This window comes from Myotis myotis, unplaced genomic scaffold (genome assembly GCF_014108235.1).
Source record: "Myotis myotis isolate mMyoMyo1 unplaced genomic scaffold, mMyoMyo1.p scaffold_m19_p_2, whole genome shotgun sequence".
Taxonomy (NCBI): Eukaryota; Metazoa; Chordata; class Mammalia; order Chiroptera; family Vespertilionidae; genus Myotis; species Myotis myotis.
Genome location: NW_023416324.1, coordinates 27,867,181 through 27,892,455, shown reverse-complemented (window position 1 = coordinate 27,892,455; position 25,275 = coordinate 27,867,181). Strand labels below are relative to the sequence as shown.

Genomic DNA, 25,275 nt, shown 5'->3' with positions numbered 1-25,275 from the left:
CAAACCTACAGAACTCTCTGGCCTTAGCCCGGAGCTGGGCTTCTCGCCTGTCAGGAGCCCATTTTCACTGAGCTGAGTCTTTGTGCTTGGTCTTCGCTTACTGGTTCTGAGGTGAACGGGGTTTGGTGCACGCAGGTTGGTGGGCAGCCGTGGTTCATACCCTGCTTCTAGCTAAAATCCTGTGGGAACCTGGAGCAGCATTCTGTCCAGCCTCCTGCCGCACAGGGACCGCCTTCATGCTGTTCAGATGGGCGCTGCTCTGCTTGCTGCTCCCACTCCTTTAAAGGCACTTGCTGGCATTACTTGAGGTCATCGTGTTCCTCACAATTGCAAGATAGCGCTACTAAAGTCCTTCCGTATTTGGAGTGGAATTGGCTCGGCTTGAGCTTTGCACCTTTACTTTATGATCCCTGTTCGGCCCTGTAGGGCCATGCAAAAAAATCTGTTCCCACTCTCATATAATAGCCCTGTTACAGAGCAGACAGCTCCATGTAGTCCCAACTACCGCTGTCTGTGGTAGGTTTCCACCTGGCTGATTGTAAGTGCTTTCACCATCTTCATTCTCATCTTCGGGCACGACAGTTTCCTGTAATGCCCAGAACTTACTTCACCCTCTGAGGATGTCCGTTGAACAGACCTGTCGAGTAAGTGGGTGCTTGGGCCAGACCTTAAAGAGTGAGTCTGCTGTGGATGAAGGGAGCAGAAGGAAGAGGTCATTTCAGCCCAGGGGAGGGTTTGAGCAAAGGCTGCAGGGGAAAGCTGTGAGTATTGGCAGATGGGGCACAGTTGGAGATCATTTGAGGAAGCACCCAGGTCTTAAAGTAAAAGAGGTGTAGCTAGAGCTCTCTAATTTATTCTCACTTCCCCAAACCTGCCACACTCAATTAGCTCTGCTCATCGTGCAACAGATTGTGAGCACGTTAGTGTAGAAGATGTGCAGCCCCGTGCTAACCCAGGGCAGACCTGTTTGCACACTCATTGTGGAGACACTGTGGTTCTTACCTCACGGGGTCCCGGGAGCCTGCTGGTGGAGTTGGAGGTCATGTTGGGCAAGGGCGGAAGCACCGTCTGCGGGCCAGCCTGAGTGAGGAGGCCGCAGGGCGTTGGAGCCAGACGTGACTGAGGTAGCCTTTCCCTTCTGGCAGGTGGGTCCATGTCTCCTGTGCTGTGGCAATTCTGGAAGCGAGGTTTGTCAACATCGCAGAAAGAAGTCCCGTGGACGTGAGCAAAATTCCCCTGCCACGCTTCAAGCTGGTAAGGAAGACAAGATGGGCCTGCAGACTCACATCCTCACTCTGTTTCCTAGTCACTTAGCACTTCTGAGGGCAATCTCTGCTTGGCCAGTGGCCAGCCTTTACCCCTTGGTTATTTTATTTTATTTTATTTTAATTCTATGTTTTTTATTTTATTTTTTTATTATTTATTTTTATTTTTTTATAGCCCTTGGTTTTGGCCAGGGTTTGTGATACTCACCCTGTGGTTAAAGTACTTGATGAGGACACCCAGAATCAGACATGAGATCAAGAGGGTGTGTGCGCCCCCCTGTTTGGGAAGGAGGTTGACTCCTGCTGGCCTGGCTCTGCATTGGGGTGGGGGGTGGGGGCGAAGAGGTAGAGGAGACTGCATTGCTGGTTCTGGAATCATCAGCTTGCTTCCTGTGTCGTAGAAATGCGTCTTCTGTAAGAAGCGGAGGAAAAGAACTGCCGGCTGCTGTGTGCAGTGTTCTCACGGCCGCTGCCCAACTGCCTTCCACGTGAGCTGTGCCCAGGCTGCAGGAGTGATGATGCAGCCGGATGACTGGCCTTTTGTCGTCTTCATTACCTGCTTTCGGCACAGGATTCCTAATTTGGAGGTGAGGGAGGGTGCCATTCTAGCATCCTCTTGACAGCTTCCAGGATCATTTTCTCTGCAGGCTGTTCGCTTATTGTGTCAGCAAATATTCCTCAAGCATTGTGCTTTATGAAGAGCGCTAATGAGGAAGGCATTAAGAGATGGCCCCTGTCCATCTCTGCTCCCTGCCTGGCGCTTTCTAATTCAGTGGCACCAAACTGCTTGTGGTTGATTCATTCTGATCATCTGTTTACTTGTTTGCCTCTCCTCCAAGATAAACTCCTTGAGGTCCAAATTTTATTAATCCGAGTGTCCCTACTACTTAACACAGTGTCAGGGACATAGCAGAAGCGCTGTAATGTGAACTGATGGGGAGCGCTTCCAGCAGTTAACCATCTGCTACCATACAGTGGAAATTTTGAACTTCTCTAAATGTTGAAGCTCAGTGAAAGGTCCATGTAATTTTAGCTAGAGGAGTTTCATGGAAGAGTGTGGGTAGAAAGTAGTGTTTGAAGTGCGTCTTAAACAATAAGTAGTAATTGGGAGTGGGAGGGCATTCCAGGCTTCAGAAACAGAACAGGTAAGTCTCAGGAGAATGAACATGTAAGATTGGTCCTGAGCCCCTGGCGGGGACAATACTGAAGGGCAAGCAGCTCTGTAGGGTGAACGCCGGGACTCTGTAATGCCATTAGACGAGGAGAACTGTTCCAATATTATGATTTTGAGCTACATTTTAAAAATTTGTCAGTCTGGATAGTTGTGGATTAAAGGAATAATAAGACTTTGAGTCAGGGAGACCAGTTAGCTTAGGAGAGACATGAGGTCTGAAATGGGAACATATAGGTAGAGCTTTGGGGTCACATCTAACCCTTTCCCTCTACTAAAGTCCTGTTGGCTGGCTGGATTCTCGTCTTCCATAGAAGCATTTTTTTCTGAGCATGAGTGGTGGTCTGCGGTTAGTTAGGAGCTTAGGAAGATGGAAAAATAGTTGATGTAAGAATGAGACTCTGGAGGAGTAAAAGCCTGAGGTAGCATTGAGTCCTGGCTCTGGGAGGGAAGTAGAAGTTTTGTTGTGAAACGGTAGTGATTTTGTGATTATCAGTTGCACTTACATCCTTAAATGGGTGGCCTTAGGCTGCTGATGCTGTGAGAAAACGGGGATACTGTTGAGTATTTCTTTTATTAATTCATTCTTCACATATTTATTGGGCATGTACTACATGTCATGAAACAAGTAGACTTATATCCAATGGGAGAAGTACGATGGATAAAATTGAGGCAGGATGAGGGGAGTGGAAGAGGAGGTCGTGAGGAATGGCATCAATGAGTTGACATTTGGCTGTGAGGGAACAGCATGCATAGAACTGGGGAATCGCATTTCAGGTAGAGGGAACAGCAGTGCAAACACGCCAAGGTGGAGCATGCTTGGCACATGTGCTCCGTGAACAGCAGGAAGACCAGCATGGGCAGTGCATGGGCAGTTTGGGGAAGAGTGGACATGAGACCACAGGTGCTCTGGGAGCCCATTCACGTCAAAGACGAGTTGAGAATGAGAAGGGTGACGTGCAGGTCCCAGAGACGGCAGGGCACTTGCACTGGAGAGCCACTGTCGTGTGCAACCGAGGGCGTCCAGGGAAACGCAGTGTTTGTGCCCTCGCGGCGAGGCCGAGCTAGTGCTCAGGTCTGTGTGGAGCACTGTCGGGGGCCTGGACCTCGGATCACCTGTTGGAGGCCTACGTTGATGTGCTGTGTGTTAGTAGGTGCTCTTTGGTCAGTTCCTGTCAACAAATAGGGAAGTCAGAGGAGTCTGTTCAGGGAGTTTGGGGTAAGACAGTATGGTACGAAGATAGTTGTGGACTAGGAACTAGAAAAGAGCTACATTTATGCAGGCAAGTAGGAGATTAGTCTCTTCCATTGTCCTAGCTGGGGTGTAGATATCTGGAAAGACCTATTTCAATTCCCATCTCTTACTCCTGTTTACTGTTTCATTCCTTTGCTATCTTTCCCTGGTAAAGAGGGACCAGTTGATTTTGGGCCCCATTTGCCAGACCTATCAAGTCCATGTGGGAGTAACTCAAGCCTCTGTTTTTTCCAGCGTGCCAAGGGGGCCTTGCAGAGCATCACCGCAGGCCAGAAGGTCATTAGCAAGCACAAGAACGGCCGCTTCTACCAGTGTGAGGTGGTCAGGCTCACCACCGAGACCTTCTATGAAGTCAACTTTGATGATGGCTCCTTCAGCGACAATCTCTATCCTGAGGACATAGTGGTAACTTCTGAAAGGAGCCTCTTGGGCAGTTTGGGACTGGAGTATTTCTAGGTCTGGCTGGGAGACTGGTTGTGGGCCTTCCTTTTTCAGTCAAACCCATGATTTCATCAGTTGGGCCCAGAACAAAAAAAGCCTTTGTACTGTACTGGTCTTTCCATGCAAATGAAGTTGCCTGCTGCTGGGGTACGGAGCTTCCTCCAGCACAGAGGTGGGAATGTCTGGCCTGCGGGCTGCGTAAGGCCTGAGAAATCATTTGGTCTGGGCCTGCCAAGGCTTTAGACGTGAGGTAATTAATTAAATGTTTGACAAAATATAGCAGGCTAATTTTTTAAGTTGGTAATTTTGTATGGCCTGTGAATGATATAAATATCCAAATGGCCCTTGGCAGAAAAGGTTCCCTGCACCTGCTCTAGGAGCTCATAGGAGTCAGCATTTTCTGCATTTCTCTGAAACATGCTTGTATTTCGGTCTAAACTACCCTTGAAGGCATTCTGCCGTGAGGGGGCCCAGGCTTTGGGATCAGGCCCGTGTTCATGAACCAGCACCATTGCTTAGTAGCTGTGTGGATTTGGGAGAATTACCCAGCTAACTCTCTCTTTTTGTTTTTATTTTTTTAAAATATGTTTTTATTGATTTCAGAGAGGAAGGGAGAGGGAGAAATAGAAACATCAGTGATGAGAGAGAATCATTGATCTGCTGCCTCCTGCATGTCCCCAACTGGGGATGGACCCGAAATCGTGTGCTCTGATCAGGAATTAAACCGTGACCTCCTGGTTTATAAGGTTGATGCTCAACCACTGAGCCACACCTACTGGGCAGCTTTTGGGGTTTTACAGCAGAAGGTTTTGGGTCTGAGCAGAAACTGCTTGGAGACACCTCTGGCCGGCTTATCTCATCAACACCTGAGACACAAGCCCTGCCTGGACCCAATCCTAGCTTTCCTGGCTCAGTATTCAGGACTTAGTTCAGGTTTCCCCTACCCCTGCCTTGCTTTTTCATGTGTTAAACTAAGCATCAAGGTAGTGGGACTGAGCCACTCCTTTTAACAAATCAGGTATTTTCCCCGTTTATGCCACATTAGCAATGCAGTTACTAAAAGCACATTCATTAGTTATAACAAGGTAGAAAAGATGATAATAACAGTGTTTATGGGAATAAAATATGTATGATTTATTAAGCTCTCCAATGTGCCCGGCAGTATGCTAAGTGCTTTACGTCAAGTGTCTCTGTCAGCTCTCATACCCACTCTGAGAAGTGGGTGGTATTATCTCTAACTTACAGACAGTGATCTCGGGACTCTCCCTACAAGTTACTGAGGACCTCAAACAACTTGTGTTTTGTGGGTTGTGTCTATCAGTATTTACTCTATTAGAAGTTAAAATTGAGATTGATTGATTTGAAATAATCTATAATGAAAAATAACTTTCTTTTATTTAATTTTTTTTAAAGTTTACTTATCTTTATTGTTGAGGGTAAAAATAACTTCCTTTTAAAACAAAAATATTAGGAAGAATGCCATTTTTTATAATTTTAAAAATATCTTTAATGTCATGTCTTCATTCCGTTGCAATTTATTGTTTTGGTTAAAATATATGAAGAAAATTTAGTCTTGCAGACAAATGGAATTGGAAAGGGGAGGAGTATTTTACTAGCCTTTCAGATAATTGAGTCTGAAAGCAGGTCAGTGAACTTTGCATGTCTGTTACATTAAAGTCCATTGGTCTGTCTGTACTGAGAATGGATTTCTCACCTGTGCATGATTTTATAACATTGTACATATTGGTGCAATGGGCTCTGCAGACCTTTCCAATGTTAAATTTTCTTATACACTCTCAAAATCACATTCATTTGTATAACTAATCTCAGAAAAATCTTTAAATTTTGGGAGGCTTCAAGCTCAATTTGGTGATAAAACTTTACTGAAATTCTAATTTGTGTTTGAAAGCTTAGATTTTTGTCATTGGCAATACTTGATAATGTCAGTTGTTTTCTTTGAAGTGACAGGTTCACTTCATTCATTTTCAAGATGTCTGCCAATACCCAATCTGAATACGTTTGTACCCGTAACCATAGTTAGTTGTTCTGTCATTTTTTCAAGTAAAGCTTATGTTCCATGCAATGAGCAGCTGCTTCAACTCACAACTCAAACAGTTACACAGTATTTTCGCTTAAGACCAGCATCATGCCTCGGCATGAGCCAGTGCCTGAGTATTTCCACAGGAGCAGGAATTCGTCCTGGCCTATTCTTTCCTGAGGTAGATGGTGGTTACCACTGTGTTCAGATGGACATCCTTTCACTCTTTTCTCTTACTGTTCCCTCAGAGTCAGGATTGTCTCCAGTTGGGTCCTCCTGCTGAAGGGGAAGTGGTTCAAGTGCGGTGGACAGATGGCCAAGTCTATGGAGCCAAGTTCGTGGCCTCCCACCCCATCCAGATGTACCAGGTAGCCAAAGGTTTGGGGGTTGGGAAAGTACCTGATTAATTCAGTGTTTCCTCTCGGGCCAGAGGTGTGTCTTTGCTCTTCAGAGAGCTGAGGGACTCAGGAATAACCCTTTCAGAGCTAGGGGCTGCTCTGTGTCCAGCTGTGGCTTCTAACATGGCAGTCCTTCAGTGTTCTGATTTCTTCCCATGACTGCAGGAAATGGCCAGTGTGCATGGTGGCCCAGAGAGAGAGTCAGGGATATCTTAGCAAAGCCTGTGTTTCCTTGGTAGGTGGAGTTTGAGGACGGCTCACAGCTTGTGGTTAAGAGAGATGATGTATACACGCTGGACGAAGAGCTTCCCAAGAGAGTCAAGTCTAGACTGGTGAGTGTGTTCTTTGTGCCCTTGGTCCCTGACTGGGGGGAAGGGAACAAGGCAAGGGTGTGCCCTTTGTTCTTTTCTCATGGTGGTTGGCCACAAAGTGCTCATTTGGCTTGCCTGTTCTCCTGTAGTCAGTAGCCTCAGACATGCGCTTCAACGAGATTTTCACAGAGAAGGAGGTTAAACAGGAAAAGAAACGGCAGCGAGTTATCAACTCAAGATACCGGGAAGATTACATTGAGCCTGCACTCTACCGGGCCATCATGGAGTAGGTGCTTCCAGGAGCCAAGAGATTCCCAGCCACCAAGGCGAGAACACTCTGGAGGCTCCACAGCACAGCAGACCCTTCGAACTCTGAAGTCTCTAAAATGAAGTTGTAAAATGCAAAGGAATGAAATAACCAACCCCATCGTCTTCTCACCCCACCCTCATCGCATTCACCTCTAGTGAAAGGATAAGCCGTTCTTGGACTTGTGGCAACAGCCGCTGAGCTCCCACCGAGGGGCTGAGCACAGGAATGCTGTGGCCGCATGGTCTCTAATGGGGTCGACTCTGCTAGCTGGACTGGTTGCCCTGTTCTCGGCCTAGAACTTAGTTTCCTAATGATCACCTGCACCAACTAGGAAGAGGTGCTGGTGCTTGCTCCCTCCCTTCCCCCTTTTGTATTTATGTGTGTGTGTGTGTGTGTGTGTGTGTGTGTGTGTGTGTGTGTGTGTTTGGTCTGGACCAGCTTTTGCCAGCCCCTGGCCTTTACTTCCTTCCTTTGCCTATCCAGGGCAAACAAAATGTGAAATTCTGCCCTCAGCTGAGCTGAATAAGGGCCCCTGGGGTTGGCTGGAGATGGGTGTGGCGTCTGTCCCTTGAACTGCCTCAAGGGAATGCTGGCAGAGCTGCAGTGTTGCGATACTAAGGAGCTAAGGCCACCTCTTCTGTCCCCTCTTGAAGAAGAGAGGGGTCACATGGGTGTGTGCCCACATCTCTCTAGACACAGAGCCCCTGTGGCACAGTATTAGAGGGTGTGGGTGGGGAATACCATGCAGGAGGATCTTAATGATGGAAGCAGGCAGAGCCTGGTGGTGATTCGACAGAAAATTGCAATCAGTGTGGGAGCTGGGAGGGTTAAGATGAATTGGGGCCACTGGTGGCCAGGGGCAGGTTTGCCCCTGGTCTGGGGATGGGAGGGAGTGGATATGGGGGGGTGAGGGTGGGGCTGGGGGGCAACACTGAAGGGGCCCACTGATTTTGCTCCTCATGAATTTGTTTGCCTGGGCCCAGGATTGGAGGTCTTCACACCTGTACCCTGTGTATACAAGAATCAAATTTATAATATTTCCCTGGTTTTTGTTACTTATGAACGCTATAAACCAAATTATTTTGAAAACTGGTGCATCACCTTGTCCTTAGCAATAACATGTCTTGAGCAGAGGATTGGCTGTGTCTGCCCCCAGGAGCTGGAGTGGCCCAAGGTCAGGCTGAGAGTGTGTCTAGAGCAGTGGTCGGCAAACTGCGGCTCGCGAGCCACATGCAGCTCTTTGGCCCCTTGAGTGTGGCCACGAAGTTTCAATCGCACTGTACATGCGTGCCCACACGTGGTATTTTGTGGAAGAGCCACACTCAAGGGTCACAGTTTGCCGACCACTGGTCTAGAGGCATAGGCTCTGGCGCAGGGCCATGTATTAAGAAGACTCCTGAACATGGGTTCCTCGTCAAGTTCTGGTGCTGTAGTGTGGTGGGACGGGGACAGATGCACCTCTGGCCTGAGTACCCGTTGTTTCCCCCACTTTAGAGGTTGGAAGGAGGAGGAGTAAAGGAAAGACCAGACCACCACTCAGCCTGTAGAACTGAATTTGATCTCTCACTTCTGGCTCATTCCTGAGCTGGTCAAGTTCATCCCAGAATCTCTATTCCGTACAAATTGTGGAGCCAGCTGGAAAGGGAGTACATTTTAGGTGCTAGAAGAGCAAGGGACTTGAACCCCAGAGGAACCCCAGGGGGGTCTTGAAACTGCTCTGAGCTGTCTAGTTGGTGAGAAGCTTTCCTGCAGGAAGACCTGGTCCCTGTGCCTGGTGGGCCCCTGAGGTCCAGGTGGACGGGGAGAGCACATCAGCAGGCCAGGGAGGCGCGGGGAATAGGTGCTGGACCTGGCACAACACAGCTGCTCTTGTTGGTCCCTGGGTGGCCTCTTGGTTCCATGGCCAGTCCAGGTGCAGGAGAGGCGTGGGTCAGCTCAGCAATTCTCAGTGCTTCTCTGGTCCTGGGGCTTGGGAGGCGGCTGCTTCCTGGGGTCTCATTCTGGGGCACGGAGCAGCAGGTCTCAAAAACACTATTCTATGCCAGCTCCCTCCTGGGGCCAAGAAAGGAGGCTGGCCTTTTTGTGCAGCACCCACTGATTCCCAGGGGTCACTGGTAAGATGGGCAGAGGCAAGCCTTAGTGGATTGGCGAGCCTGGGGAGCAGTACCTTTGGAGAGGAACACTTCCTCAGACTTGGCAGGGTCCCACCACCTCCACGGCCAACTGCCTTCGAGCACCTGCATAGCTGGGATTCTTGCTCTTATCCCAGCAGAGTTCTTATCAATTTTTCTAGAAAGTTTATGCTTTTATTTTGGTCAGCCTGGTAACGACGGGGAAACAAACGATTAAAGGGGTAATGAGATTTTATTTAGATCACACACAGCCTGCAGTTCGGAACTCCCTCACTGTGCCAGCCTGTCAGGCAGGCTCCTCCCCCGAGGCCTGTTTGCCAGGGCAAACTGCCTTCCTTTTAGGATTTTTGGGTTGGCAACCAAGGATTGCAGCCGGGCGGACCTCTTCCCACCTGCCGGGCTGAGGGGGGGAAGTGGGAGAGGGCTGGAACCTCCAGAGCTGCAAAAGCTAAACGGACTGGGCCGGGACGGGACAGGGCGGAGTGGTCCTGTCCCCCGACAAAATCTTTTTGCGAGGCTCTGAAACTGATGGTACTGAAGCGCAGCTTGGGAACCCCGTCCACTCTCATCCCACAAGATGGGGCAGGGTCGCCCAGCCCCTGGAGGTCCAAAGCCCCGGGCCTCGGGAAACACTGGCAGCATTCCTCGGCGTGGAACGCCCGTGGCCACCGCGCGGGTGAAGAAACAGGCCCTAGGGAGGCTGGGTCGTGCCGGAGGCCAGCGAGGCCTGCGGGCACCAGAACGCGCGAAGGCTGGGCAGTGAAGCCAGGCGAGAAGGTAGCCTCCAGCGGGACGTGCTGCCGGGGCGCTTGCCGAGCGCGCACGCCGGGACCGCGGCGTCCGCAGGCAGCCCCGCACCGCCCGCATCCCCAGCCCCCGAGGAGGGCGCGGTGGGCGGGGCGGGAAAGTCGGGGCTGCCGTGCCATTGGGCCGCTGGTGCCCGCGCCTGCCCACTGCCCGGCCTGGGCGCGCCGATTGGCCGCGGACGCCCGACTCCCGGCGAGGCGCTGAGGCGGAGAGCGGGATTGGTGGTCCCGCCGTCCCCGGGTCGCGGCCGCGCGCTCCGCCTGGCGCTGCGTCCCCACTATGGCGGCGCCCATGCCGCCCACCGTGTCCCGGGCGCCCTCCGGGGTCCCCCGCGGCTGCCGCCGCCGTCGCCTCCGCCGTCGCCTCCGCCTTCCCGCCCGCGACGGGCCGGGCGCCGCCTCCCCGCTGCCGTCCTCTCCGCTGCGGTAAGGGCCCGTCCTGCGTGCGTCGGGGTGCAGCCGCCACCGCAGCTAACGGTCACCGAGCTCCCCGCTCTCCCCTCCCCCGCCGTCCCGGGCTGGGCCGGGCGCGGAGCCGGCGCGCGCTAACGCAGGGGAATAATGAGGTCCGGGTGGGCCTGGGGGTTCGGGCGGGAAGACGCGTCCCTGGACGGCCACCCCGGGGCTGCCAGGCCTGCGGGAGAGGACGGCTGGCCCAGACCGAACGGCGTGAGGTCATCGCGCGCGAGACCCCGCCGCGCCGCGCACCTGGGCGCGGAGGGAGGACGCGGTCAGGCCGGCCTGGCCGTGGGGAGGGGAGGGAAAGTGCAGGGCAGCCGAGCGGGCCTCGGCGGACGGGGAGCGGGCTCGGTGCTCATGCCCTGCTGGCACCAGGTGTTCGGGGCCGGGGCCAGTTTGATCGGCAAGTACGCCGCCCCGGCTTCCTCTCCTGCGACACTTCTCCCCGCTGTTGACTCGCTCGCGCTTGCACGAGGAAATGTCTTAGTGATGAGGTTTGGTTAGGACAGTGTCCCACGAATATTTTGGATTCCTTTTTACAGCAGGGCTATTTTTATAATTCCTTAATAAACGTTATTTCTATTTGTGTTCCCCTGACACGAGGAAGGAGTGAAACGGAATTGAATCATTGTAGTTAATTGGGAGAGGGACCAGCGAAGACAGCTGTTACTTTGTTAACACACACACACACACACACACACACACACACAACACTTTTCTATGGATACACCTTGAGTGATCCATACCAGCGATTTTCAGCCAGTGTTCGGCAAGAACTTTTAAAACGTGCAGTAACTCACTATAGAGTCAGGGGTACTGACTCTTTTCCCTTAGGCTGTAAAATAACAAAGGACATCAGCCAACACAACAATAGCTATCCGGTGTGAACGAATCAAAATGTCACCATTTTTTTTTTTTTGGTCTGATCAGCAAAAAACGTAACATTTTCTGGTGTGCCGCAGAATTTTAGTAGTTAGTTTATGTGTGCCATGAGATGAAAAAGGTTGAAAATCCATAATCTATACATATACTTTAGCGAGTTGAACAGGAAGGTGGGGAAAATGCACTTATTAGGATTCTGAAAGTAAAATAATCAGCATGGAAAATTCGGTTATTTCTAGGTCATAATCACCCTGCAGTGATGATCACTGAACTGTGGTATACCTTCAAGTCAAAAGGATTAAAAGGAAGCTGGCACAAAGATTTATGACAAAATGATATTTTCAAATAATTTCTTAAGGCAATAGCATCTCCTAAGATTAAAGACTAACTAAAGGACATTTTGAAGTATTAAGTGATGAATCTCTCCATTTCACATGTTACATGAGGAAATAAGATGTGCATATTCTTAGAAACCAATTGATTTTGGATAATCCATAGTGTCTATTGAGTATATATTGGGTGCAAAGCAATACAGATGTGGGGAACTCGAGACCTACTCTAATGGGCCTGTAAGTTGTGGGGATAAAGAGCACACTGGAAATTGGTTAAGTAATGATATGGTCTCTAGGATTCTGAGGCAGTGGACACTATAAGACTGCAGGAAAAGGAGTGCAGTTGAGCACGGGTGGGAAGGCCTGGGTGGGTGATGAGGAAGGAGAAGTGAAGAGATGAGAAAGTGAGGATGGTAGAGGATGGAGGATGGTGGAGGATGGTAATGGCGGCAGGGGAGAACCTGGAATGCCTGTGGTGGTTCCAGGGAGTTTCCTGTTGGAAAAAGCAGGCTGTAAGCTAGTAACAAATTAAGAGGCAACTTTTCCTAGATGGAGCAAAAGATAAACAAGTAGTATTTACTTCAGATGACGCTGGAGCCAGCCATTAGGAAAGAGGCACAGCGCCACCTTTTTTGCCTTGTGACTTTGCTGATTAACCTCAGCTGTGTGGAATAACAGTGCTCTCCACTACTCGGGGTTCATGCTTCAAGAATCATTCTTGCCTTTTTTCTCCCCCTGGGTTCAGCTGGTGGCTGGGTCTTTTTTTCTTTTTTCTTCTTTTTTTTTTTTTAACCCTCACCCGAAGATATTTTTCCATTGATTTTTAGAGAGAGTGGAAGGGAGGGGGAGAGACACAGAGGGAGAAACATCAGTGTGAGGGAGACACATTGATTGGTTGCCTCCCAAGCCTGCAACCAAGGTACGTGCCCTTGACCGGAATTGAACCCAGAATCCTTCAGTCCATAGGCTGGCGCTCTACCCATTGAGCCAAACCAGCTGGGACGCAGAGTCTTTTGCTACTGCCTCTGCGCTATTTCTGGGATCTGCTTCTTTCTGTTCCTCCTCTCATCACACTGATTTAGGGCCTTCGATATACCATTCCCTTGAATTATTGCAGAAACCCCCTAAATTATTTTCTTTCTTCCCATTCATCTTGTGTACTACCATCACTTCCCCAGCCAAGATTTAATGGCTCTTTACTGTCTGTTGAATTAAGCACAGACCAAGCCTGGCATGGGCAGTATGGGCAAATTCATTTTTTGCCATTCCCTTAGATTTCATTATATTTTCCAGATCAGTGGAACTGTTTGCTCTTTGTGCTCTATATCTTTGCTCATGTTGCTTTTTCTATCTTAAATGACCCCTTTCAATCTCTAGTTGTTGGTTCTCATGTTTCAGGGCCATTTGATAAGAAATTTCCTTTGTGAAACCTTTCTGTACTCTTCTCCCCACCTAGATGGGACTTGCCTCTCGTTTAAACCATTATAACACCAGAGTCTGCCTTTTTGGGCACAGTTGCCAATCCCAGACTGAAGTTCTTTCAAGACATGGGTTGTCTTCTTTCTCATCTAGCGCAGTGTTTTGTACATAGTAGGTGTTTGGCCAATATATTTTATTTTATTTTTATTTTTTTTATTTTTTTAAATATATTTTATTGATTTTTTACAGAGAGGAAGGGAGAGAGATAGAGAGTTAGAAACATCGATGAGAGAGAAACATCGATCAGCTGCCTCCTGCACATCTCCCACTGGGGATATGCCCGCAACCCAGATACATGCCCTTGACCGGAATCGAACCTGGGACCTTTCAGTCCGCAGGCCGACGCTCTATCCACTGAGCCAAACTGGTTTCGGCTGGCCAATATATTTTATATTGAATATAGCTTTGAACCAGGATGGCTGCAAAGGAAAATTCTTTGTACCAAAAAAATATTCATCATAAAATCTGCAAATAAAGTGACTTGTGTGCGAGAATTGCTTCCTGAGAGATCTGGGGTATTGGTTTGGAGCCTGTGTTAGGCTCCATTAACAAAAACCTCAAGACTTCAGTGGCTTCACAGAATAAAAGTAGACTTCTCTTTCAGTCCACATGTCCCATACGAGTGCACAGGGAGCTCTGCTCCTCACAGTCACACGGACCCGGGCTGATGGAAACTCCATTTGACATGATATTTCCATGTTAATTTTGATCGACTGAAAGATGGTGCTCAGGGTAACTGACTTTTAAAGTTTCTGTCCCAAAGTGGCATATGTCACTTTTATTCACATTTCATTGGCTGACATGGCCATGCCTAACTTTAGATTTAAATTATTTTTAATTTATTGATGGGAAAGGAAGAGGGAGGGAGGGAGGGAGAGAGAGAGAGAGAGAATGATTGATTTATTGATTGATTTCTTTTCCTTGACCAGGAATCAAACCCATTTCCTTGGCATATCGGGATGATGCTCAATCCATCTGAGCTACTTGGCCAGGGCTGGCCATGCCTAACTTTAAAAAGCACAGGGAGTTGCAGTCTTGGCATGTGCTTGGGAAGCAAAGAGCCAGAAATGATTTGTGAATAGCACAAATGACTGTTACATCTCTGTGGGTATCATGGCTCATAGAAGATTAGAGGTAGCAAAAGCAGATTGGCTACTAGAGACAAACTTTGACAGTAGCAAGAAATAATAGCTCAACTAGGCATGGGCATGAGGGTGGATTGGGAACTCCATTATGAGCATTATACGTGCTCACAGGATACAAGGGCAATCGGTTATACCCCAGCGCAGTCATTCCTAAGGGGACACTGTTTCACAGCATCCTCTGTGATGAGCACAGGAATGGTCATGAGGCATCCACAAAAGTTAAATTACATTTAAGATATTCAACTTAAGCCAGGCCAGGCCGGTGTGGTTCAGTTGTTGAGCGTCGATCCATGAAACAAGAGGTTGCTGGTTTGATTCCTGGCCAGGGCACATGTCTGGGTTGCAGACTCCATCCCCACTAGGGGGTGTGCAGGAGGCAGCTGATCAATGATGTTTCTCATCGATGTTTCTACCTCTCTAAAAATCAAATAATAATAATTTTAAAAAGCCCAGAGGTGTGTAATAACTTGAGATACATTTTCACTTGAATGGTTAACATCAAAAGGCATCTTACTTCAACCTTACTGGTTTAACTGGGTTCAGTTGAGTCTCTCCAACTTTGATAACTGGGGAGGAGATTTCACTTTTGATGAAGAATAGCAGCATAGGGTGCTCTTTGGAGCCTTGGTTCAGGAGATAAGGCCTGGTTTGAAATCGTGGCTCTGCCACCAATCGTCTGACGCTGAGCAAGTGCCTTCTTCTTGAGCCTGAGTTTCCTTATCAATGAAGTGCAGTTAGGAGGATTCAGTGAGTTTGTTGATGTAAAGTGCTTCACACAGCCCTGTCAGAGTACACACTCATGGTCATGTTTATTGTCATTATCAGCGGCGGCAGCAGGATTTGAAGAAACTGAGAAATCAGGTAAGGTGACTCCGGGGATGTAGGTAGAAGGTCCCCTCAGGGCTTCCTACTGTTTTTTCCCTTTCTTGGATAGCATTCTTGCCATCTAGCTTACTTTACTTAGTTGTATATATGTTTGTGTCTCCCACTAGACTAGGCACTCTTGTCATCCCACAAATATTTATTGAACACAAGTTCTGTGCTAGGCTCTATGCTAGGTGCTGGCATGATAAACATGAGAGGTATGTCCCTGGCCTCAAAGACCCTATAGTTGGTGGAACCAGAAGCCAGTAAAGTAGCAGTTAGAATACATTGTAACAAGGGTGTTTGTGGGTCCTGTGGGACTCTCCTGTATTCACACTGGGAATGTAAATAATGGTTTTCCAGAAGTTAAGACCTAACCTCAGTCTTGAAGAATCACTAGTTATTAGCTGGGTGGATGTGGGTTTAAAAGGCTTTTCAGACAGGAAACAATGTGTACAGTGGCCTAGATACACAAAAGAGTGACTACATCCTGAAGATGCTTGAATGGTAAGAGATCAGGCTGTGTTTGGGGAGTGTGTGGAGGCTGCAGAGTCAGATGGTGAAGGCTTTGAAAGTCCTGGAGTTACAGCTCTGTGTTGCAGATGATCAGGAGCCACTTGAAGGATTCAAAGGTAGGAAATTATCAGCTTTACCTCCTCAGAAGATTACTGCACGCGAAGGAAGCAGAGTAGCGAATATCCTATTTCCCTGACATGGGAAGTTGTGAGGTTTGCAAACATAGTACCGTGCCTCCTACACAAGGGCCATAAAATATTTATGTATGAGGAGAGATTAGAATGAGGCGAGACTGGCGGGAAGGATACCAGTTAGGCCGCTGCAGTGACATGAGGACTGAGTCCATGTCCTTCCTAGGAGGAGAAGAGAGGACTATATATTAGAGTCAGTAGGCCAGGGTTTTGGTCACGGCTTCACCAGTTTCTATGGTGTAACTATGGGCAGAACCTCTGTTTCTTCTTGGTTCTGGTTCTCAAATTTGTTAAATTGGGATTAAAATACTCATCTTTCAAGGTTGCTTGGCTCAGTGAAATGCATAGGTACTGTGCTGTTAGACATATCCTATATAATAAAAGCCTAATATGCTAAGTGTCCGGTGGTCTGGTTGTCCGTTCAACCAATCAAAGTGTAATATGCTAATGATATGCTAAGGTTACTCAATTGCTCGCTATGATGTGCACTGACCACCAGCAGGCAGACAGTCGACCGGTCAAGCAGTTGCTATGACATGCACTGACCACTAGGGGACAGACGCTCCGACTGGTAGGTTAGCTTGCTGCTGGGGTGCAGCCGATTGGGGACTGAGCCAGACGGGCCGGACACGCCCTGGAGCCCTCCTGCGGTCCCTTCCGGCTGGCCAACCTTCCATGTCCTTCCCCAGCCCCCATCGTGCACCGGTGGGGTCCCTCGGCCTGGCCTGCATCCTCTTGCAATCTGGGAGACCCCTTGGGGGATGTCGGAGAGCTGGTTTCATCCTGATCCTGCAGGCCAGGCCAAGGAACCCCACTGGTGCATGAATTCGTGCACTGGGCCTCTAGTACCTCTTATAATAAAAAAACCCTGGTACTGTGCTATTAGACACATAAAGTAGTATGCTATTAGACACATAAGATACCTCTTATAATAAAAGTACTAGCTTTAGAATTCCTAATGTTTAGTATATTACCTGGTTCATAATAAGTGATCATTAGCCTTAAATCCCACCACCTAGAGATAACCATTGCCAACATTGTTGTTTTACTTATACATCTTAAATGATTGATGCTGCTGGTTTGGGAGTGTTACGCCTGAGGGAATTATTCTGAGATCGAGAAGGGAAGAATTGATATGAATATCATACCAACTTAAACATTCTTTAAGTGCCAGTAGATTGCATATGGCTATTCAGCTGTCCCAGCCCTCACTCAGAAGTCCCACATGCATGTGTGCATACACTTGTGACACTGATGTTATTATGTGCTCACTGCTTGGGCTGCTAAAATGTATGCCCTTTTCCTTCAGCCTGTCGTCATTGTTACTGTTGCCTGCCTCCCCCTGAAATGTTGCTCCTCCTCAGTCTTCTGAACATGTTTTTAAAGACAGTAATGGGGTTTTAATTTAGATTTGTTCTCCATTAGGTTCCTCCCTGGTCATCCTGGCTGACAGGAATTCCTCCTCTCTGAACTCCTGTACAACTTAATTTATGTTATTCTGATTGAATGTCATCTACTGCCTTATTATTTGTCTACATGTCAGTAAATTTCCCTTTTTCTTGATGTCAGTTTTCTTTCAGAACAATGGAAAGATGGCATGTTAATGTATTCTTAACATGACTTGAAAAGCCACTGAAACCTTGTGTTTGAAATATGTTGAACATAGGTTAGAAAATTCAGTTACTAAGTTTTAAAGTGTATATCAGTGATTCTCAGACTTCTTGGTCTCAGGACTCCTTTACAAATTAAGAAATTATTCACGACTCCAAAGAACTTTCATTTTTGTAGGTTTGTCTATTGATATTTAATGTCCCAAAATTACTGAGAAGATTTTAAATCACAAGCATACACAAGCACGCACTCCATTAGCCTCTGGAAAACTCTGCTGGACCCTTGTGAGAGAATGAGTGTGAACAAGGCAGATACTGTCTGGTAATTATTATGAAAATGGTTTTAAACCTGTGGACTCACTGGAAGGGTTTTGGGGTCTTGGATCACAGTTTGAAAATTCCTGGCATACAGATGTGAGAGTTTTTATTTTATTATTTTTTAAAAATTGATTTTAAAGAGAGAGGAAGAAAAGGGCGGGGGGAGAGAGAGAGAGAATCATCAATTGCTTACCTCCTGAGAGAGAGAGAGAGAGAGAGAGAGAGAGAGAGAGAGAGAGAGAGAGAGAGAAACATCAATTGCTTACCTCCTGTACACACTCCAAATGGGTATCGAACCTGAAACCTATGTATGTGTCCTGACCAAGAATCAAACCCGCCACCCTTTGGTGTATGGGATGATGCTCCAACCAACTGAGCCACCTGGGCAGGGCAGATGTGAGAGTTTTTATGTGTGGTTCAAACCAAAAAAACTCTTTTACATCTTTTTAAAATATATATATATTTTATTGATTTTTTACAGAGAGGGATAGAGAGTTAGAAACATCGATGAGAGAGAAACATCGATCAGCTGCCTCCTGCACACCCCCCACTGGGGATGTGCCCACAACCAAGGTACATGCCCTTGACCAGAATCGAACCTGGGACCCTTGAGTCCGCAGGCCGATGCTCTATCCACTGAGCCGAACCGGTTAGGGCCTTTTACATCTTTTTTGCAACAAAAATATAAGGATAGAAAAATTGACACATTTTCAAAATGTACTCAGCATATTTTATTATTTTAAAGTTTCCACCTCTTGTTAGACCTCCTTTATTCTGAAAGGACAGATGTGTGTATTTTTGGAATATCTGCTAGGCACATCCTTCTAATAGACATTTGTCATCCCAGAAGAGGTCATTCATTGAACTTGGAACACTAGTATTTTTGCACGAGAAAAATATACATATGCTCTTTAAGTCCCAGAAATCTTATATGCACTTGACCAGATGATAACCAGAGAACTTCTTTGAGCTGCAAGAGTTTCATGGTTACTCACCATCTCATTGTCAAGTTTGGTTGTGATCTTATTGAAAAGATCCGTTTTTTTCTGAAACTGACCACATTGATGTCATTGTGTGGCACATGAACTGCACTGCATCACAAAACAAATGAGTGATGACACCACCGCCCCCCAGGCTGTGGAGCTTCCACACTTCCTGAACCCCATGTGCCACAGACATATGACATAGGGATTGTGTGAGGAGGCCAGTGTCAATAAAGTTCATAAACAAGAGTTCTGGTATTTTCTTCTTTAAAAAATAATTCTTTATTGTTGAAAGTATTACATATGCCCCCCCCCCCCCCATTAACCTCCTCCCATGTGCCCCGCCCCGCCTCAGGCCTTCAGCACCCTGTTCTCTGTGTCCATGGGTTATGCATACATGCATACAGGGTCTTTGGTTGATTACCTCCCACCCACCCACCCTCCCCCCGCCTTCCCTCTGAGATCCCGTACTCTGTTCCATGCTTCCATGTCTCTGGATCCACTCCGTTCATCAGTTTATTTTGTTACTTAGATTCCATATATGAGTGTGATCATGTGATACTTGTCTTTCTGTAACTGACTTATTTCACTTAGCATGATACTCTTCAGGTTGAGTGCTGGTATTTTCCTTTGCTCCGTGGTGAATCATTTTGCCTACCCTTTGAGATAACAGTTGGCTTGCTCTGTCTGTGGATTCAATCAACAGAGGCTCAAACATTTGGGGCGTGGGGGTGGTGAAGTGTTACGTTGTTGCTGACATGTACTATGTAGTTAGGAATAGGTAGTTGAGTCTGTGCTGAACATGCACAGACTTTTTTCTTGTCATTATTCCCTAAGCAATACAGTGTAACAACTATTATTTACAGTGCATTAGGTATTATAAAAAATTTGGGGTGATTTAAAGTATATGTGGGAATGTGCATAGGTTTTATGCAAATACTCAGCCATCTTATGTAAGGCCCTTGGGCATCCACGGAATCTTAGGGGTGTACATCCTTTGTGAAGCGAAGGGCCTGGCTGTTACGTGGTGTCTTCTTGCTCTCGCCTGAGCCTTCTCCAGGCTGCCCTCCATGTTGTTACTTGAGTGACCTTTCTACAATACAGATCTGACGAGGTCATTTCTCTACTTAATCCCTTAAGTGGTTCTTCACTGCCAGTGGGATACATTTCAGACTCCTTAGCGTGGCATCCCAGGCCTCTCTCTGCTAGCCTTTTGCTGCTTCATCTACTTCACTGAAGCTTTTCCTAGCCCTCACAGCCAGTTACTAATTTCCACTGTCTCATAATGCCTGTACCTTGTTTATACTCTAGCTGCATGCATCACACTGTGTTCCCAATGCTCTATTCAGGTGCATAATAATGGCTTCCGCCTGGACTGATAAGATGGCATAGCTTCCAGCACAGTTCAGTATAATAATTCTGCAATATTAATTTCTTTCCCTGCTTTTTTTTTTTTTTAAAGATATGGGCAGATAAATAGTATGGAACTACTACCTAGGTCTAAGACATCTAAAGTCTCAGAGAAATAATAGTAATGAAAGGGAACATTTATGTCATATATTCTTATGATATATTTCACACATACAAGAACAGAACAATATGGTGATAGCTATCATTAAATCTTAATATTCCTATTGTGTCAGGTTTTTAAAAAAATAAATAGAATATTACATTTCTAGCAAATGCCTCTTGTGTATTTCCTGCCAGTCTCCTCCCTGTTTCACCAGAGAATACACTGTGTTGAATTTAAAGTGTTAAATTCTCACACGTGTTCTTATGCTTTTGCTACATGTTGTGTGTCCATATACAGAACATAGCAGAGGTTGGCCACCTGGCCTGCAGGCTTTATTGAAACACAGCCATGCCCATTCGTTTCAGTATTGGTATTGACTGTTTTCGTGCTACAATTTTCTGCTGCTAGTTTTCTGGACATATTGCCATCTCCCTTTAACACTAGCCATCCTTTTAGTTCATTTGGCCTGGCAAAGGAAGGTTATCTTTTCTAACATTCCAGGTAAACTTTCTCAAGACCGATTGCATTCAGCATTTTAAATCTTTCACATAGAAGTCACCTTTCTGCAGTTAAAAACAGTATGCCTAGAACCCTTATCCTCTGAACACCGTTCAAAAAATCAGCAAAAACCCAATAAAACCAAACCTTCACAGCTCCTATTCAGAAAGTTTGTTTTTGGTTTGAAAAAAAAGATACAAAATGAAAGCTTTCGTTTCCTTGGACTTTTACCCCCCCCCGCCCCCGCCCCCCCAGGCTTTTTCTTAGTACTTCTAAAGGGAGCATTTGATCAGGGACAAAATATTTTTCAGCTTTTCTGTCTTCTATTTTCTAATACATTTTTATTGATTTCAGAGAGGAAGGGAGAGGGAGAAAGAGATAGAAACATCAATGATGAGAGAGAATCTATCCGCTGCCTCCTGCACACCCACACTAGAGATGGAGCCCGTAACCCAGGCATGTGCCCTGACCGGTAATCAAGCTGCAACCTCCTGGTTTGTAGGTTGACGCTCAACCACTGAACCACACCGGCCATGACTGTTTTCTATTTTTTAAACCTTGGTAGATATCTGAGTTCTAGTTAGAAAGTTACTGACTGCCCATATTTACAGGAGTCTGGGTTCAGTCAGGAGAATGAAACCACATGGTACTTTGAGCAGGTAAACTTGAGTGTAAGAATTATTAGCTATAACAGAATTGGAGCAACACGAGACAGGCTGATAAGAAATAAAGAATTAAGCACATAGGAGATGCCCAACATCATCAGCCATCAGGGGGATGCAAAGCAAAACCACAGTGAGATGCTTACCCCTTCGCCCATCTCCATCCATTTTTGCATATCTTTTTTGGTTCCATTTGCTTGGTTCTGTTTTTCAGATACCAGTTATGCTTATGCTGGGTCTCCTATGGCTGCCATTGCTACATATTTTTTGGGGTTTGTTTTGGCATTCCTTTTAAACTTATTTTTCATGTTAACTTGCTCTTTTTTTTTTTTTTTTTTTTAATCCAGCATGGCCTTCATGACTCGTATTTTCAGCTATGTCCACTATGCTCTCTTCCATTGAAGATTTTGTTCACTTTTATGAGGGCTAATTGAATTTTATTTTTAAAATGTTGTTTTACTGGTTTTTCCCTGAGCTCTGCCTTTAATCTCTCTCTGCTCTCAGTTTGCTCTTGGCTTATAGAGCCATTTGGGTGTGGGCCAGCGGGGAGGATCTTTGTTAATGACCTTTATCTGTTCTGTGACAAAATTTTTTCTACCATGTTCCTCCTTCCCCTTCCCCATTCCTTTTTTTCACTTTTGTTGCAGTATTTTTGTTTAAATCCTGTACTGATTCCTTCTTATTACTGTTCGGATAAACTCTTGCCTCTTCAAATGAAAAATGTTATATAACTGAAGCCAGGTCATTTGGATTTGAATCCTGGCGCTGCCACTTACTAACACTATGACCTTAGGTAAGATAATTTGACCTTTCTGGGCCTCAGTTTCTTCTCTATATAATGGGAATGATAACTTCATAGGATTGTTGAGAAGATTCAGTGAGTTAAATCATACAAAATGCTTAGAACTGTAGTTGGTTTATAGTAAGTGATATATGAATATTAGCCGTATGAATTATTTTATCTCTTACATTGACTTGCAGTTAGAAAACGTACAGTTCTTCTGCATAGGATAATTTAATATATTGCATATTAATTGACTACTTAAATCTGCTTAGTCATGCATAAAGTCTGAATAGGAGGTGTGCATTCAACAAAAATGTTATAAAAAAATTAATGAGCTTTTCAGTAACTTGTTTGGGAAGCTGGATAATAGATAGTACATAATAACTTCTAATTAGCTTGCCTCAAAAATATTCACAGGAGACATGCTCAGGAAATACTTTGTGGTTTTTGCTCTGTGTAATTTTATTATAATTGAGTTCATATCCATTATGGCTGATATTTGAAAGTTGGCAAAATTCTGACATTTCAGACAAAAAGTTGTTGCCTGGTATAATTCTGGAAAAAAAAAAAAAAAAAAAGAACAAACAAAACTACAAACCCTATTGTAGAATGTTTCAGAAATGACAGGAGTTTCGTGAGTTTGTTTCAGTGAGTTTAAATTTTAGTTTTCTTTTTATGGTTAATTATAATAACCTAGCTTTATGTACCTTACTCCCTTTTTACCTTTTTTGTGCATACTATTACTGACTGACTATTCGGTCAGTGAACAGATAATTTTTGAATACCTAGCAGTGATACAATAGACATGTTTCCTGCCTGGATTAATCAGAATATAAATGTTTAACAAATACTCTTCTATATATATAAAAGCCTAAGCAACCATCGACCGGTAGCTATAATGCACACTGACCATCAGGGGTTAGATGCTCAATGCAGGAGTGGAAACCACAGGCATGGAAACATGGAACAGACTGATGAATCTCAGAGGAAGGGGGCAAGGGAGGAAGGCGGGAAGAGATTAACCAAAGATTTTATATGCGTACTAGAGGCCTGGTGCATGGATTCATGCACCAGTGGGGTCCCTCAGCCTGGCCTGTGCCCTCTCGCAATCCAGAACCCCTCGGGGGATGTCGGAGAGCCAGTTTTGGCCCGATCCCTGCAGGCCAGGCCGAGGGACCCCACTGGTACACGAATCTGTGCACTGGGCCTCTAGTAAGATTATAAGTGTATTAAGTAACGGGATGGGAATATACAGGGGTTGTGAGAATTTATAAGAGAGAGACCTAACCTGAAGTGTAGAGACAGGTGAGGCTCCTCAGGAATTAGCCTTTAAGCTGAGACTTAAAGAATGATTGGGAGTTGGTTAGATGAAATGCTGGGCTCAAGGAAGATTTAGCCTGACGTTGGGAGAGAACCTGTTCAAAACATGCCATGTTGCAGACTCACAGAGGGGAGGTGGTGAGAGATGGCAAGAGATGTGGGACGAGAGGTGGGCAGGGGCCAGATTATGCAGAGTCTTTATTTATTTATTTTTTTTATTGATTTCAGAGAGGAAAGGAGAGGGAGAGATAGAAACATCAATGATGATGAGAAAGAATCATTGATCAGCTAGCTGCCTCCGGCACGCCCTGTACTGGGGATTGAGCCCGCAACCCAGGCATGTGCCCTTGACCAAATTGGACCTGGGACCCGTTGGTCTGCAGGGGGACGCTCTGTCTATTGAGACAAACTGGCCAGGGCTATGCAGAGTCTTATAGGCCTTGTTAAGGGGTTTGGGACTTACCCTACAGATAGTGGGAATTTTACAAAGTGAAATAAATTCACATTGGCTACTATGTGGAGAATGAATTAGGATCAAGAATAGATATGGGAGGCTTATTAGGAGGTTATAGTAGTAGGCCAAGCAAAAGATTATGGTGACTTGAAATGGGATGGTGGCAGGACGGATTTCAGAAGTATTTAACAGGCAAAACTCATAGGACCTGATGATTGATTATATTTGGAAGGTGAGATGAGAGTGAGAAGGAGATTGGTGTCAAGGATAATTTCCAGGCTTCTGACAAAAACATCTGTGAAGGTGTTGCCTTTTATTGAGATAGTGAACACAGGGAAAGAGGAGGCTTAAGGGGAAGTCTGAGGCATCTGTGAAACATCTAGATCAAGCATGTCAAACTCGCGGCCCATGGGCCGCATACCTCATTTATTTGGCTCGTGTTAGCCTTTGAGTTTGACGTGCTTGATCTTCGTATAGAGTAGGAAGTTAAAAAATGGACATGGAACTTAGAGATATCTAGACAGAATATGTAAAGTTCGGGATAATGATGGTAAACGAAGTCACAGAAGTGGAATGAGATTGCCTTGGAGATATCTGTAGAATGAGAATTTTAAAAAGCCTTAGCATTCCAAACCTTTCTCTATTTTTAAAATTTATATACATATAAATTTTATATATATACATAGACATACACAAATTATACCTCTAGTATATATTACTTTTTAGAATGTGTACAAACTATATTAATTATGTCTACATTGGGCCATTAATTAGAAATTTATTTAATTTAAACACACTGTTGCTATGCCTTAGATGCTATGCTGTTAAATGCAGATGATTCAGAGACCTAAGTTATGGATTCTGCTTTTAAACTGTATGCTGATTCTTTGCAAAGACAAAAATAAACAACTTTTTTTATAAATGCCGTGACAGAGGTAGCATGGGGTGTTACGGGAGCACACACAGCCATAGGAGAGGGCTGTATTTAAGGAAAGCGTCCCGAAGGAGCTAAGACTTGGACAGAGGCCTGGAAGGTGGGTTGGCATTGTGAGACAAAGAAAGCAGAGAAGGGGCTCTCGGCACCATGCTGTATCTCTTCTCACAGTTTCAGATGCCAGGCGGAAGCCAGGTCGGATCG

General features: G+C 45.9%; 2 protein-coding genes across 8 annotated transcripts in view; both read left to right on the top strand.

Moving 5' to 3' along the window:
• Positions 1–8,281, top strand: part of KDM4A (lysine demethylase 4A) — a 41,790-nt gene extending 33,509 nt beyond the window's left edge. For 4 of the 5 annotated variants that reach the window (XM_036347760.1, XM_036347763.1, XM_036347761.1 and 1 more), the window contains exons 17-22: positions 1,146–1,254; positions 1,667–1,852; positions 3,926–4,096; positions 6,419–6,538; positions 6,808–6,900; positions 7,029–7,169. In XM_036347760.1, the coding sequence (XP_036203653.1) occupies positions 1,146–1,254; positions 1,667–1,852; positions 3,926–4,096; positions 6,419–6,538; positions 6,808–6,900; positions 7,029–7,169 (820 nt within the window). Of the gene's footprint in view, positions 1–1,145; positions 1,255–1,666; positions 1,853–3,925; positions 4,097–6,418; positions 6,539–6,807; positions 6,901–7,028 lie in introns of all 5 variants that reach the window. The other variant, XM_036347765.1, reaches the window with a different exon arrangement.
• A 2,165-nt stretch (positions 8,282–10,446) lies between these two features.
• ST3GAL3 (ST3 beta-galactoside alpha-2,3-sialyltransferase 3) overlaps positions 10,447–25,275 on the top strand; it is a 182,264-nt gene continuing 167,435 nt past the window's right edge. For all 3 annotated transcript variants that reach the window (XM_036347768.1, XM_036347769.1, XM_036347767.1), the window contains exon 1: positions 10,447–10,553. The gene's annotated coding sequence lies outside the window, so the exon portion shown is untranslated. The remainder of the gene's footprint in view (positions 10,554–25,275) is intronic.